Source organism: Eucyclogobius newberryi, unplaced genomic scaffold (genome assembly GCF_026437365.1).
Source record: "Eucyclogobius newberryi isolate DKJ021-1_F unplaced genomic scaffold, fEucNew1.0.hap1 SCAF_11, whole genome shotgun sequence".
NCBI classification, from domain to species: domain Eukaryota; kingdom Metazoa; phylum Chordata; class Actinopteri; order Gobiiformes; family Gobiidae; genus Eucyclogobius; species Eucyclogobius newberryi.
In genome coordinates, this window is record NW_027315735.1 from 23,283,774 (window position 1) to 23,300,129 (window position 16,356).

General features: G+C 41.2%; 2 protein-coding genes across 2 annotated transcripts in view; both read right to left on the bottom strand.

The window, feature by feature from the left end:
- Positions 1-739: 739 nt before the first annotated feature.
- On the bottom strand, positions 740-10,390 carry spon2a (spondin 2a, extracellular matrix protein). Its single transcript, XM_072438980.1, has 6 exons — positions 10,280-10,390; positions 6,946-7,177; positions 4,892-5,112; positions 2,300-2,491; positions 1,760-1,931; positions 740-1,688 (listed from the first exon to the last, which is right to left on the bottom strand). The coding sequence occupies exons 2-6, from the start codon at positions 7,175-7,177 to the stop codon at positions 1,501-1,503; spliced, it is 1,005 nt and encodes a 334-aa protein (XP_072295081.1). The 5' UTR covers positions 10,280-10,390; the 3' UTR covers positions 740-1,500.
- A 5,710-nt stretch (positions 10,391-16,100) lies between these two features.
- Positions 16,101-16,356, bottom strand: part of rack1 (receptor for activated C kinase 1) — a 28,666-nt gene continuing 28,410 nt past the window's right edge. The window contains exon 8 of the mRNA XM_072439092.1: positions 16,101-16,298. Coding sequence (XP_072295193.1) covers positions 16,263-16,298 — 36 coding nt within the window. The 3' untranslated portion in view covers positions 16,101-16,262. The remainder of the gene's footprint in view (positions 16,299-16,356) is intronic.

Below are 16,356 nucleotides of genomic sequence, written 5' to 3' on the forward strand. Positions count from 1 at the left end.
TCTTCAGGCATGTTTATTTCACTGCAGTACACTATTTAAAAAAAAAAGAGTTTCTAATGGAGGTCAATGGATATATACATTTCTGGAGCACGCCCACTTTATGTAAAACTTCTCACGTTGTCAAAATTGGTAAACCCACATATAAAAAGACATGTAAAACACACACCTTTACAGTTTTCACTATAAATGCACCCTCAGATACACACATTTCTATATAAGAACATTGCATCTGAAACAAATCTAGAAGATGCACGCATCCACACATACAGTATAAACCTTTTTGAAAAAAATCTTCCTATGGTTTCTACGCACCAACTCTATGAAAATGGATCACTATAGAAGAGAGGGGGCGGGGCCAAAACTGGGTACATTTTTCAAAAATTTAAAGTGTAAATATTTATTTATTTATTTTTATCATTGTTATTATTTATTCATTTGTATTGTTGCTCTGTAGAGCATCAGCTGTTGTGTACAGGTTAACTTGTGTCCAGCAGGGGGGGCTAATCTGCAGCTCTCCCCTGAAAGCTGCAGCCTCAAGCAAAGGTACCGATTTAAAAAGGTGTTACCCGAATAATATACTATATTGTATTATTATATTAAGGTAAAACCTAATATGCAAAGGCTTAGTAGTACTGGTTCTACAACTATGACCACAACCTGTTATGTATTACCCTTACAGACAATTTTGTGTTATTATGCTTTGATGCACTGTGCATTATTTAAAACGAATAGATCATACTTTAAAAAAAACACCCCTCAATCTTTATTGTGAGAAATACAAGAATGATATACAATATGTACAAAATCATTTATCAAAACATCAGAAGAAACCCTATTTGAAATATTAATTTGTATAAAAAGTATCTTGTTATAAGAGTAGGCCAGCTCCTTTGCATTACTTTTACATTTCAAGTAAGCTTTTAATTTTGATAATGATGAGAAATAATATATAAATGGATTAGGGTGCAAGGTTATTTGGAAGGCAGTGCATGTGCCAAGCATGTGAACGAATTCCCCAGTGCCTGTACAACTATGCAGTATGTGCAAGGACCTGTTTGAGACCAGTGTGAATGTGTTGTAGCATTAGTGAAGACCTTGGCTATTTTTAAAAAAGATAAAACTTTTAAATAATTGTAAATCTGTCTATTACAGAAACCCACAGTGGTGTAATGTTCAGGCCAGCCTGCTGTGCCAGTGGGGAAAGTGGAGAGTGGTAAGTGAAACAGTAGTTACTGATTGCAGAGGCGAGTGTGAATAGATACAGTCTATCCTGGATCTGTAGTTGCCGTTTAGGTATTTTTCCTCAAATGTTAGTCAGTTTGTGTTTGCTATCAACAACCCAATCTTTGTATTTATTAAATCTGTGCTACCGTTTGACTGGAGTTGAATTTTGAATGTCAAAATTGCATTTAACCCCTTTTGATTTACTGAAATCGGTGGCATTAGACACACTTAGCATGTCTTTAGCTACAGTTATCGAGCATAATGTGCTCATGCTGTTCAAGGGCGCTTCAAACAGCTGTGTGGCACACATTCAGCCTGCTCCTCCAGCTCAGGACAGGGGTCTCCTGCGTTGGCCGGGGGCAGCAGGATGTAGCGGGTGCGGTGACGTATGCCCCCTTTAGAGCAGGGTCCCAAACATAAACCCCAGGACGACCACATGGACACTTCACAGTCTAGAGGAGTGGCTAAAACAAATGAGACTATATTAAAATAAGATAAAAACACAGATAAATAAACCAGTGCAGCACTAACTTACCTGAGAACCTCTGAGGAATGATTGAATTTGGCAGAATATGATTGGACATTACAGTCTGTCGGTTGGGCAGTCTCCTTTGTCGCGTGAGCTTAAAGCTTGCAATTGGTGGAAGTTCCTTAATACGGGGGTAGTAGAAGGAGTTGGCGGGGTGGTTTGGCATTTGTGATGTGATCTACAAGTCAACACATACATCATTTGTCATAATACTCTTTGTGTATTATATAGTAGTTGCTTTATGTTTAGGTGTGTTTCGATCTTCCACAGTTTTCATGAAGCAGATTGAGAGGGTTCTACACAGAGCTTTTGCAAATACTACTTAAAATGAATGCCAAAGATAGATTATTATGTAAGTGAAAGATGTTTTTGCTCTTCTGAGTGTAGACAGCTAAGAATGATGCCCCACATCCCTAGAGCCTAACTTTAGAAGACAATTGGGGCGGTGCATAGTTCTGCCTGACTCTGTAGTGACTGAGAGAGTTGTGTGAATAGTTTATTCTAAATAATCACACCCAACGCCTCAGGAGACAATAGTGAACATACTCTGGTAATGTTTTCAGAGGGACTGGTGGGGAAGTTTGGAGAGGAGAAAGTGAAGCCGCTGTCCGTTCCTGCATCATATGGGTGAAGGTCAAAGGTCACCTCCTCTTTCCACTGGGTGCCATCACAGAGGTTCAGGCTGTCTACACCAACGAACCAATCAGGACTGGGGATCACCTTCACCATCAGGGAGAGCTACAGAAGAGAAAAGGTAAATTCATAACTTGGCATTCAGTAATTAGTAAATAATAGTATAATAGTAAATAATTAACAAAACCCTACACTGACCTCAGTAGCTCAAAAATGTAAAAAAATGTTTTCAAAAGGCATTACTGTTCTACCTTCACATCTAACTTCATTGTCTGTGTAACCTTGTGGAAATGGGAAAATTGACAAAGGTAAAAGATAAAGTATAGGTAAAATATTATTAGGTCATCAATTTGATTTCTGTGTAAGACCTTAGTCAGAAGCCAGTGCTGAGGCTTGCTAATGCTCAGGTCTATACACCCACACAGTTTCCAGAAGTGTCTGCTGTGAGATGTATGCTTCCTGAAAACTGGTGACCTCATGCAGGAAATGGCCTGGGGGTCAGCGCACGCAGCGGTGGCATGGACCCTCAAAACTTCACTGGAAAAGCTACTGCCTCCTGATGTTTGAAGTGAATGGAGTGGTGGATTAAGGCACGAAGGCAGGGCCTGTAAAGTCTGGATATCGTGGAAAGCATTTGGACTGACCTGGGCCGGCTAAGGAAACGTGAAGGATGAAAGAGTGTTGGAACGCACTTCAAAAGTAGAGCATGCATGATCTCAGGGAACCACAGGAAAGTGCATGACATACTGAGTCCATTTCAACTGGTGACGCAAAGCAGTAACGTCCCCGTCCCAATCACGCCCCCTCCTTTCTTCCTCCCTCACCCCTAAATCATTCCCTTCAGTTTAGTCATTGTAGTTGATAGTCAGTGAATTTGCATAACATAAATAATGCATTTTTTATGATGAACTGGTCTTGTGTAGCAGTTTTCAATTTTGAGTTGACTTAAAGTGTGCTTATCAAATACAATATTGCACAAACACACTTAGTTGTAAGGTAGGTGAAGTGTCTTGTCCAAGGGCACAATGACAGTATGCATGGGAACAACTGGGAACAAACCACCAACCTTTGAGTTTGTGGGTAGTAAAAATATATATATACTTGGGACTGGCACCATGAATACACTGTGGCTGTGTGGTTATATCTTTGCTGCACATGTGTGCCACTCAGCCTGACCTTTGACTTATAGTTCCCCTTCCCTCTTCGGATGGACCACATCTTGCTGTCTTTTTTGCTGCAAACATGTTGGTAAGTCATCTCCGCTGCCATTTAACTCGGCGCTCCAATCATCACTTTTATCCACCACCATAAATCTTCCTCAAAGGCCAATGAAATAGATGCTTTCTAGGCACAAAGCAAGGACAACCTAATCTCCAGCTGCTGTTTTCTTTAGTGCCAAAAATAAGGAATACATAAGACCATTCCAACAGCACCGTCGATGAGAGCAGTCCTTCCATTTTCAACTGCACTGGAGATAATGCAGAGGACCTTTCTACAGGAGAGCAGATTGTATGCATTTATTTGAGTGGAAATAAAACTAGCATGACATACAAAAGCACAAGTGATAACAAATTAAACTGTCAACACCGTTTCATCGCTAAGTCAGTCACGTTCTGCACAAGCCTAGTACTGTATTCTTAGCCTATGTGCAGATCTAAAAACAGATGGTATTAATGCAATGACAGGCAGCTCATACTTTAATGACAAGCCCTTAAGCTCCTCGCCATGATAGCAATGCCTGCAGTCCCAGGATGTTTATTCCCTCAAGTTTGGGTGTCCCAAATGTTGGTTATATTGTGATTAAATTGTAATCTTAACTAGTCATTTGTGAAACAAAGCATACATTTCATTATTATTAATTTTCTCCTGTGTATAAACCCAGTCCTTAGACCCTTGAAATGACCTTTGTTCAGCCTTCCATGCAAATCTTATATTTCACTTTGTAACCAATTTGATGTCTGTTCACATAAAGTGCGTGTCTTTCAAGAATGTGAGTCCAGGTGGTGGTGAAATGAGGGAACTCTTTTCTAAAGCCATTTTGCATCTCACATTTTCAGTGGTTAAAAAAAAACAGGAGTGTTTCATGGAAAGAATCTTTATACTGCACTTGCCCTACATAGGAGGAGTAACTATAGCCTAGAGGAAGGTGATTAAAGCAAGTCTTTTAGTGTACCTGCTTATGGCTTTTGTCTACGCAAATGCATCTTGACCCGTGCATTATCTCAGCTCTAACCTTTGCTAATGTGTTACAGGGCCCCTGTGTGGAGCCCAGAGTTAAGTGGGACAGGCACAGTCAGAGAGCAGACTGCACAGAATGGATGTGGGCGTTTGAGACTGTGGGGTGCTGCTTTAGGAATAAACACACTTTGTTTGGGTTGTCAAGAAAGTGTTGATAGGTTTGTTGAGTGAGGAAGGGCAGCAGAAGATATTTCACTCAAAGACAGAAATTGTGTTTGTGGTTTGTCTAGTCTGGGCATGTCTCTTATTTTGTGAATGAGCGCGTACCAGTGGAGTCCGAGGAAGCATAAGCAGTTCTGTGGAGCTGTGGCCGATGCCATTGGCGATGCCAGCTGTCCGGTACATAGCGCCCACGGCTCGCCTCTTTCTGGCCTCTTTGGCCCCCTTCATGATCTCCACTGTCAGTCCGACTTCAGCAAAGATTTGCACTCCTGCACTGGCAAGGGTTCCCTCCTCCCACAGATGAAAATGTTGATTATGGCTGGCCGCTAAAAGAGCAAAGAAACACAAAAGGAGAGCTGAGGCACGAGATGCTTCTGGAGTTCTCTGTCAGAGTTGAACCAAATAGTGGGGCCAGTTGTGATGTAATTTCAGCAGTCTGTACACTTGTGGCAACCTCTGTATTGCAGCAAAGTCATCCTGAAGAAATTACCCTCATGCATGTCTCTGGCTTTATTGTCTTGACTCAAATTACATACTTTTTCATCACTGATAAAACCACAACATAAATTAACTGCCTGAATATGGGCTAGAATTTCAAAGTCAGCATCCACAAAGAAGTGAATGAGTAAACAATTGCAAACTTTGGTTTTGTTTGGAGCCAAAATGTCCTTCTGCTCCACATTCCCACATCATGATATTTGGTTCATTTTATCAATGAAGTCTGCTACTAATCAACATCATAATCTAGGTCAAGCTTCTTTGTACCGCAGGGTTTGGATGTGACTGATGCGAGCCACTGGCCGGGTCTGGTGGTTTTCGGGGATATGGAAAGGTTAGCCAGAAACACTCTGACAATCTGTGTGACGGTTCTGCCTTACCTCAGTTTCCTGAGCACGGTCTCAGCCTTGTCAGGAGCCAACGCTCCTGACATTTGCATTCACACACACCGCACACTTCACACAATATCTGCTTTCGCCCCTCTCAACTTTACTTATGCTTCTAATTGCCTTTCCATTCTTACAAATTTCCCACAAGTGTCAAATCCTCAAAACCCAAGAACACGTCACTTCTAAACCCTCGTAAGGCGGTTAAGCCCTGGTTTGTCCTCCCCTCTCGCCCCTCTGGCTCCGTCATTGCTCCGTGGGCCATTAGAGGCCCCGTTAGCCACTAGCAAGTTAGACTTCATTAGAGCTCTGATCTCATCCAAGTCCAAAGTAGTTCCCTCCAGTCCTCCACCTGCTTACTATCATCCCAATAAGGCAAATGTTTTCCTTTCCTTGTGACAAATCCCATTTCTAGTGCCGTGTCTGGCTCTCAAGGGCATTTGAGGCATTAGTTGAGCATCAGGATCTCTGGTGCCTGTCTGAAATAAGTAGTAAGCAGACCATCATCCTCTGGCAGGGCACCATTTTGGACTGGAAAACTAAACTAATACAAACAAGTCTGCACACTTATAAACATCCCCCCTTCATTCCGTGTGGTTTTGGACGTCTGTCTCTTCACTTGGTTTTAGAGTTAAAGTGGTTTGACCCCACCACACCCAGGCTCTCATCACCCACCGAACAGCGGCCCCCTCAATGTTGTCTGCACTGCTACTCGCCAGCGCTGCGGTAAACCAGCGGACATGTGGGCAGGTCTGTCTCATTCGGAGTAACAGTGAAATCTCAAAGATATGACGGCAAGAAGAGAAGGTCCATCTGTAAGCACTTTTATAATGCCCTCTTCCTACTGCTGCTTTACTCATCAGTCATTAAGTCTGTTTTAACTTGAATATAACTCTCAAGGGTTTGGACATGGGGTAACAAAATGTCTGTATTGTCAGTGATGGAATGTATCTTTTTAGTTTCAGTACCATTTCAGAAACAGTACAGTATAATTAGACTCTCTAAATAAACTGCCAGTATGTTTGACGTCAATGGGTAGCTGCAGTAATAGTGGTAATGATACAGATGTTGGTAGATAACAGCTCAAATAGTAGCTGCATCATTGGCAGTGGTAGTTGTAGTGGCAACAGTAACAGACCTGGTTTTTCTAGCGGAGTAGAATTTTGGCCGGCAACTTTCACCTTTACTCGAGTAATATAATTCCATTATACGATACTTGAACTTCAGTACAGACTTGGACTACTGCGTGTTAAGTTTTCAGACGTCATCTCTTACCTATGAGTTTGGACCACTGAGCAGGGGGGCGGAACAGTGGATATTGCTTGGGGAAGGCCTGTGGGCTCCAGTGACCCGTAAAGACCAGGATGTAGGACGCAGGACCCTTGGCTGTGCACTCTGTCCCGTTTATAGATCGCAGAGGCCCAGCCAAACCCAGAGAGAGCTTCAGCAGCACAACCAGGAGCCTCCACAGCCAACCACAGCTCAGGTGCCTGTACGATGACATCATCTGAAAGACATGCGGAATAAAAAATGGCTGTTTCTCTGACCGATGGGCAAAGGCACAGTGCCAGGCGCCTGGCAAAAGTATGCACTCTATGAAATATAGCTCCAACTGTTGAACTTTCTACCAAACCATGAAATGCGCATCCATCACTCTTTCTCAAAGCTGTCTGTGCCCAGATGAGAGAAAATGGAAAGAATATTGGGAAACCCAGACAAATCCGCAGGAGTGTGAACTTGTGCTTCTCATCAACATATTATACAAAGTTACAATTAACCATTTATCCACTTTCAAATATTGAAGAGTCATTTTCTAAAACATCGTTTGTGAACCTCAAATATGTATTTTAATCACTTCACAACATAATTAACATTTTAAGTGATGAAACTGAAAGGTTATTACTCACTATTTGGTTTCATGCATTCCCACTCTCTAAGAACAATGTACACGCTGACAAATTAAAAATGACTTTTACTGAAGTGGTAACACGAGAATGCATAAGGTGGTCACAAGTCAGATCCTGTTTTTTACTCCGTAGCATATTTTAGATACATCATTATCTAAATAAACCGACACGTCTATTTAGAGACATCTTCATCTCTGAACCCTTTAACCTTTGAGCATTTCATGATATAAACATTGCTGGGCCTCTCCTGGTGCGCTGGTCCGGAGCCAAACTACAGCGCACATTCATAGCTGCCATAGTAATGTCTGCCAGAGCAGGGATCTAAAATAAAACAATATGGATGACATCTTTCAAAGTGCTGTCACTCTTCTGCTCTGACCTCACCCACTGACCACGCACACGCTGACCACAACACTGACTGCTGACTCAGGATCACACCCCATTAAGACGGAGGCACGTGCAAATCCAAAATAGACTTTAATTTCCTTCACTTTTACTAGCATTGTTCAGGCCTTGTAAAATGTGCTTCAGTTTTACATCTTGCAGCAAAGATTCTGGCAAACTGCGTTTTAGGGAGTTTTTAGAAGCCCTTATCTCCTTCCCATGTGGGTGTATTTAATTGATCCACCCAAAATGTAACTACTTTTTTCCATGGGTGTTAACGGTCGTACTTATACAGGTTTTCTTAGACGATTGGATTCCGTGCACTAAGAACGTAATCTATGTTATTATACGTGAGCCCTCTGATTAGTGAGTAGCCATTGTGCTGTGAGAACTGAAATATGACTCAATGTTACAGTCGAGCCAGTGTATTGTTTGTATTATAATAGTTTAAACTTGCAAATGTCATACCAGTTGATGATTTGCTGTTATTCCACTGAAAAAAGATGCATGAACAAATGCAAGTTCTGATTACAAGCTTTAGCATTGCAAAAGATGAATTCATGCTAATTTTTACTTGTAGGCGATAATTATCTTTCCTAATTTAAAAGGTGTATTATGTAACTTTTCCACCTGCTTGTCTCCATGGAGATGTTTTTGCAGCTGACATCATCAAGACAAGTAATAGGTCAGATCTGTGGAGAGGCTCGCTGTAAAAATGCATGTTTCTTCATTCTACTGTACTGAATAAATGCAAGATATTTAGGTTTGATTCCATACTGTGGGACGTTCCAGACACAGGACACTGAAAAGTTACATAGAGCACTTTAACATTGTTCTTTTTGTATGTATACTCCTTCTCTTGTCAAAGACTGAGTCACACTGCTGCATGAGAGGCTGAAAGCAGCTGCAGTATGTAGACAGTTAAATCTGGGCATCTGGACTAACACATTTACACAACACACATAACATTCATGTCTTATACCACATTGTACTCGGCACAGTCTATTTCCAGAGGTCAGATAGGATTACCACAGCCAAAATCTCTGCTAAACTCCAGCTCTGACACTTTTCTGACCGCATCTCTAGGTCACTGGCTGTTTTATCAATTCCCCAGCCCCATGAAAAGCCTTAATAACCATTGTGCGTGTGGGTTTAACAGACGACACATGGCCCTCGGCTTTGCTCCCAGTTGACCATCCCTGTTTACTGGTGCGACGAACTGACCGCTTGAAGCAAACGTCATTCTTAAATAAGCTGCTTTTGACACAGCTTTTTGGGCAGTGCAGGCAGGGATTTACATGAGTTCAACTTCAGGGGTAAGGAGTTTTCACATCAGTTTGTGATCTCAAGTGCTACTGTCCCGTCTGCGCTTGGATTCAGTGGAGGAAAAGGAGGTCAAATGTGTGGCAAACACCTGCAAAGATGTCATTTTCACGTCCTTTCTGACACAACTGTTTAACTATAATAAAAGCAGGCATTTGGAAAGTAGGTTAACAACTATAGGCCTAAATGGGTATTATTGTCTCCATCTCAAACTCCTCCACTTAAACTTCACACGTGCACTAAAATGCACCTAGAAGCATTTTCAGCATTCCCACATTGCACATTATCAGTCAACACCAGACTATACTTCCAGCTCTGAAAACCAGGAATAATAACAGAATGAAGAAGAGGCTTTAAAAACCTTGGAGACCACAAACACAACACAATCAAACCTCTAGATGCGGAAAAAGGGGCCAAATGTTGTCCTACCGAGTTACCTTTACAGTGCAATTAGAGCAGACTCACGCCGGGATAATGCACACAGTTATTCACGCGCACGCAGGGACCCCGAACGCAGCACGACTCGGCCCCGGTTTTTACAAGCAGATGGCAGGACTCGCACCAATATAAGGAACATTAGAGTGTTTATTGGTCTACACTTTTAAACTCAAGCCTTGCTAACTGCTCAGGGAGTACTTTGCATTACCCACAAATAGGCAGTTAAAGCATTTTAGTTTTAGGCAGATATAGGTCAAACTTGTGGGAAAATATATTGAATTTTTGTGGCATGGAGGAATGTCATTTTAGTATTTTAAGTATTTTTTCATTCACACCTTATTTTTGACATCTTATTTGAGATAGGAAAATGCAGTTGGTATCATTCCTTTCAAAAGCTGTCACCAGTCATAAATCCTGTACTGTTTATATGTCTTGACAGATCTGCCTGTCTATAATTTATGCCAAATGAGTGAGACGTATCGGCTCGTCTTGAACTGTACATTATCCCGTGAGAGATTGTGCAAATCATGAATGAGTGACCGGTCCAAATGTCCTACCTGTGTCGTTCGTGCGCTGACAGTTGCTCCGAGTTTTGAGTCGCTGCCACCTTGACCAGCTCCCCTTGCCCTCCTCTCCTCTCTACGCTTTATCTGTCTTCTACTCTTTTCTCCACCTCCTCGGGTTACTCCACTCCTCCCCTCCACCCCTCTGTCCTTGTATGGAGTCCTCTCTCTCTCTCTCTCTCTCTGTCTGCTGACAAGGTAATCAGCACCGCTTTGGTTCACTATCCACTTTGCCACTCATCATTTTCTGTGCTTTTTATTGCTATTGTTTTAGTTAATAAGCGTTGCAGTGAGGTAGCCGGGGGGACAGATGAGCTGAGTTGGGGTTTGCTGAGGTTTATTGCCGTTATTGCTGCGGACAGAGGAAGATTATTATTCACTGGGATCACATATAATGGAAAACAGAATGTGATTTGTTAAGAAGGTTTTGCTGATGCGATAAACTCGATGTATTTTTTTTCAAAATATAGACGTGACTAATTGCTTTTCCCCAGTAATCTTCCTTCCTTTTATTGCACCATGGCATCATTGAAAGAAAAGCCTTGAATGTGCACAAAACTGGTTCTAATGATACTAAACTACAAGGGGGAATCTGCACATGATTAAAAGGGCGTAAGGGACAATTAAGTGACTGAATCGATTTATCAAATGAAAGCTTTTGATACGTTCTCCACTGCCAAAATACATGCTGAACATCCAGATCCTATCTTTTTTGCGTGGCATTTATCCGTGCCAAAGGACATAACAGCAGTACAATCTTTTGAAAAATTACTTAAAACATTGGAGTCTGTAAGAAGTGAATCAAAGGTAAAAAAGACTGTTTGAATATCGACAGCTGTCTTTGTGAAAATTGAGCTGTTAAGACAATAATTCAAGACTCTATTCAAAGCGTGAGTCTACTTTTTCCTCTCCTGGCATGTTACCTTTGATACCCAGCTTTGGAAAGACAGTACTCGTTGCATTTGGGCACAGAACTGTTTTTTCTGCCCGACTATGAGTACATTAAAACAAATGAAAGTCACACATTATATATATCAAACACATTCACTTATTTACGAGGTCTTAATAGCCAATTCAAAGAGTTAAAAAACCAAACCGAATAACAATTATCTCTGTTTATTATTATTTTCCACTTCCAAGCTGTTTTATTTGTTTGAACGAGTCCTGTGCGCTCATACGAGTTTTCCCCTCTGACCACAGCGCTCACACCTGGCTCACACATGGACGACCAGGGAGGTTCGAGCTACGCCGCCGTTCACTTATCAACGTGTCAGGAGCCTGGCTGGATCAAGACAAGTGAGTCTTATCTGGAACTGCTTTTTATTTTACTCCAACTGTTTCAAAATGACGCACTAAAGCAGGCCCCCCGAGGTCGAAAAGGAATAATGATTAAACCTTTTGATCTTGGTCCGATGTTAACCCCCGTGCGACCTGGTTTTAGAGGGTTATGTCACGTCTATGCACAAGATTCAACTCTTTGTGGCCCTGCAGGCTCCGTATTCATCAACAGCAAACATTTTCAAATGAACGTAAACACATCTGCTTCCCTGGGATTTTTTCTTTGGTCCGAGTTGGATCTGGGTTACTGGAAAAGCAGGCGCCCCACTGATTAATGACAATGAGCGCAGTGTCCAGATTGTTAATTGCCTCACATGCACGAGGAATAATACAAAACATCTCTGAATAATGAGCTGCACACAGGCTCAGGTTTAATGCCTGGAAAGTATCTGGATGGATCCACAGTTTTTAATAAATTACGGTTGCTTTCTCTTTTAGTTTTGACCTACAAAAATCTGTGTTGCAAGTCTGAGTTAGAGAAAAGAAGTAGAAAATGATGGTGCAAATAAACGATGGGTACAGTTAATTTAGAAATGTACTTGATATTGTAAATGTTGTCTGAAGTAAAATTTAAACTTTCAAATGAGGGTTTATGGTGATCTTTCTGCACTTTTGTGATTTTTACAGATATTTTCACATTTGTCTAAGTTTGTCTCTTGTTCAAAGACATTCTCGGGATATTGCAAACACATATTAAGATATTCATTTATGTCAGTCTCTCCCAGCCCTTGGTGCAGTAGGAGTAAAGAAATGCAGTATAGTCAAAAGTGATGCCAGGTACTTGTCTCCATGGAGAATGTTCCACAATATTGTATTAAACATATCTATCTTCATGGATACAAGCACCACAAGGCCAAGTTACAGGTAAGATCTATGGAGAAACGTGCCCACAGTAAGAATGCATGTATTTTTAATTATAAAAACATCAGAAATTGAATAAATACTGTTGAGCTGTAGAAAGGAGAAGAGATGGAGGGAGCTAGCTGAAGATGTGGGAGTCAATCATGAGTTTATTTTGGCTTTTTACATAAATACATACAATTTTCTAGTCCTTTTTGGTATAAAAGGTTTATGAGAGCTCCTGTGCAGTTGTTGTCTTTGGAGTGCAGTTCGGATCAGATACATTGTCAGATCATAGAGATACTGAATACTTTTGAGAACTTTTGCCATGACCCCTATCGACCAAGTACCAAAAATACTTATTCAGAATACTAATGTTGAGTAATCGGGTACAGTTACTCTTTCATTTGGTGGTGTTACTTTTCTCAAAAACAGAGAAATAAATTGCCTTATTTGATCTTTAAATTCAACCAGGCTTCGAATTGCACTGACTTTGTGAGAAGCAGAAGCAGAGATAATCGTCACAGTTTTGATTAGGTTCAATCATAGCAGTATGCTTCTTATTTTGAAGTATTTCGTACACATTTTCCACACACACTGTCGTCCTGTGCGCTGGGGGGGGAGCAGGTTGCCCCCATCACTGACGCAAACCCTCCTCAACTTCTCTTCTTCTCATCAAAGCCACGCTCACGTCAGGGACACGCGCGCCAAATACGTGCGGCCGAGCTAACGACAGCGCGTTGGGCCGGAGCCACAGTATCTGCAGTATCACAGTATTACACGCCGCCTGCACAAGGAGCACATGAAGACAGATGGTTTGGCTCCTCGCGATGGAGACACTGAAGGAGGACGCCAACTGGACGGGTTTGATTGTTTCATCGTCCACGCTTTAGTTCACGGTATATTACTGCCGTTTCAACAGCGTCACGTTATGTAATCCATCCTTTCAGTTAACGCAAGGCTCTGCTCTGGCACCGGGGCGTTCTCCCTGCCAAATGTCCCGTCAGCGTTTTGTGTTTAATCAAGACACTGAGACCGAGTCATAACAAATGTTTAAGGGCTCAAATGTACTCATCACCAACTGTCGCTTGTGGAGTCAGTAAATCAAGCGTTGAGTGACGTTCTCTGTTATAGTGGAGTCTACTTGTATTACTGTTGGACGGTCAGTGGGTTTACTATTGTTTGCGTGAGAATAAGTCGTGTAAACCGCATTTAAAGCTGTACAAATTTGAAGTAGCAGTTCTGTCCGTGGTGCATATTTGTAGTAAAATGACACTCTTTATTTGTCTTAGAAGATATGCAGGGCAAAGACAGACTCAAATCAATGGGACCCTTGTAGTTTATTCACTGCACATACAGCTGCAATAACACATTTTCTACATCTGTTTGTTTACTCATATGAAGCAAGGAAGGAGCATTCTTACATTAAACCTTATTCAACTGTACTGTTTACCTTGACAAACAGCACGGGGCCAAATCCGTCACAGCTGGAGTCGAGAAATACTGTATTATTGCACACAACAGAGACCGAAACACTTGTCAAAGCAATCCACACGTTTTGTTTTTTAAAAAAATACTCTCATGTTTTTGACTGGAACCCTCGGACAGACTGGCCTAGAACGCATGGAAACATGAGGTACCTCTAAACGTGAAAAGGTGAAAATTATTGATGTCTTTGTTGTGTGGTTCTCAGAGGGAATGGAATCATCTTTCATCACTCGGGATGACAGCCAAAGACAAATATGTATCCACGGCTCTCTGCAGGTTGGCAGCGAGCGCCGTGTGAGAGGAGCAGGTCATCCAGAGACTAATGCATCCTGTGTGTGGACGCGTTATGCAAAGGCAGGCAAACTCACACATTATGTACACTGTGTCAAGTGTTTTAGCCACAGGATCATCATCATGAGCAGTTATTTTATTATATTTGAATAGAAATTATGCAACTGCCCAATCCTTGACGTTTCAGTTCAGAACAGATGTCAACAAATCTAGCATATATATATATTTTGTGCTTTTTGCAAGAGACAAAGATGGAAAAGACTTTAAAACCAATAGATATGAATTAAATCTAGATAATTTCTAAACCACATGGCACAGTATAATAATTATTTTGTATTGCTCCCACAGAATCTCTCTCTTTCTCCACATGTTTGCTTATCTCTGATGCTCTTTCAGATGTACTTTTGATGCAGGACGAATAATAGTCCAAACTCATGCCATTTGAACTACTTTTACACCGTTTCTCCAGTGAAGTGATTACATAAGTGACCCTCTTGACCATGAAGGGGAACCTTCATTTTTACAGCCCTGACCAGCGTCTTTCCAGACATGATAAAATCTATATGAGGCCTTTCTAGCCCTCCTTCCTTTCCTGGGCAAAACAAACAAACAATAAAACGTGTGTGTTCCCAGCATGGCAGTGGGACGAGTGGGAAAGGTGATGCTGCTTTGTGAACTCTGTCGACCAGCCCCAAGTGGGAGTCAGAGGCAGTGAGGCAGTTTGAAGTGACCGTGAATCATGTACACATAATCACGCCAAATGTGGTCCGGACAAACATGTTGCTGAAATGAAAAAAGACATTTGGAGCTTAGTTTAGGACTTAATGCTCCCAGGACCCTCACTACTAACAGTCTTAAATCAAAATTGATATGACATTTTTATTTTGAATGGCCCATTATCAACCAGTCCTTCGAAATTTACAAAAAAGTGAAAAATGTAATTATATATATATGACAAAAAAACAATATTTGCAGTGATAAAACACATGTGGACAGGCTTTTTCACACCTCGCTAAAACCCCTGCCTCGTGATGTAAACTGTAGGTGTTAAAATCCCTATTAAAATGTTGAATAATAATCACTTAGGCGCTGCAGTTTTCGTCTCTCCACACTAGGATCACAGTTAAGTACATGTGGTTGTAATTTTGTGGCTGATAATCTGCCCCCGGGGACTACAGAAACCCACCCACCCCATGTGCACCACCTATCTGCCCCGCTCATAAAAGTGCACCCGCCCCGGCCCTGCGCAACATCCAGTGCGCAAAATGTGTTTATGGTAAAAGCTGTGTTATCTTTTCGTCATGTCCAAGCCACAGGCAACATTGCACCATCACTCACGGAAGAACTATGGACAAATTAACTAAATATATGGACAAATAAAATGCTAAATTTCATGGCAGAGGCCAGTTTAAGACCACCGAGTCTGGTTACTTTTGGTTACTTTAATAACACTAATAAAATAGGTTGTGTTTATGTGCTTCGATTTCAGATGAAGAGCAGGGGCCAAGCCATGGACTGTTGCCTTAACAATTTAAAAACAAAATATATCTTTTTGAATGGGCAAAGTAAAGTAAAGTCAAAATGTTGTATAAAATGAATTATGAATGCAAGTTTGGAACAAAATATACCTGTTTTTCCTAAAAGTTAACACATCTTTAAACACAATTCAAGTCTTCAAAATGTAAAGAAAAGACAATGGTTTATTTATTTTTTTACATTTTATTAAAATACGGTGTGGAGTTTACCATCGGAAGTTACCATAACAAAACATGATTGTTTCTAATAAAAAAGTAAACAAAACAAAAAATAAAGCTTAAGAGCCTAGTTACAGGAGTTTTTTTTTGTCATTTTTTTAAAATTTAGTTTTTGCAGTCTGGTGAAAGAAAAAAAAAAAAAAAAAAATCAATTCACAATGAGAGTGAGTGAAAAAACATGTTCACATGTTGTAAAAATACATTTCCCAATTTTAACATCACACACGGTTCACATTCAGACGTTCATTCATCCGTTGGTTAGATGGTTAGATGTCAGTGCCAAAAAGAAAAGCAAACAGGGTCTGGGAGGGTTTTGGAGGACAGCTGTAAGGGGCGGGGCCGAGGGCTGGACTGCTGGAG

Excerpts from the sequence above, each read along its gene's own strand:
- spon2a (XM_072438980.1), bottom strand. The coding sequence starts at position 7,177 with ATGATGTCATCGTACAGGCACCTGAGCTGTGGTTGGCTGTGGAGGCTC. Across the intron at positions 5,113-6,945 it reads TCAGTGGTCCAAACTCATAG|CGGCCAGCCATAATCAACAT; the intron begins GTAAGAGATGAC and ends TTGCTCTTTTAG. Across the intron at positions 2,492-4,891 it reads TGCTTCCTCGGACTCCACTG|CTCTCCCTGATGGTGAAGGT; the intron begins GTACGCGCTCAT and ends TCTCTTCTGTAG.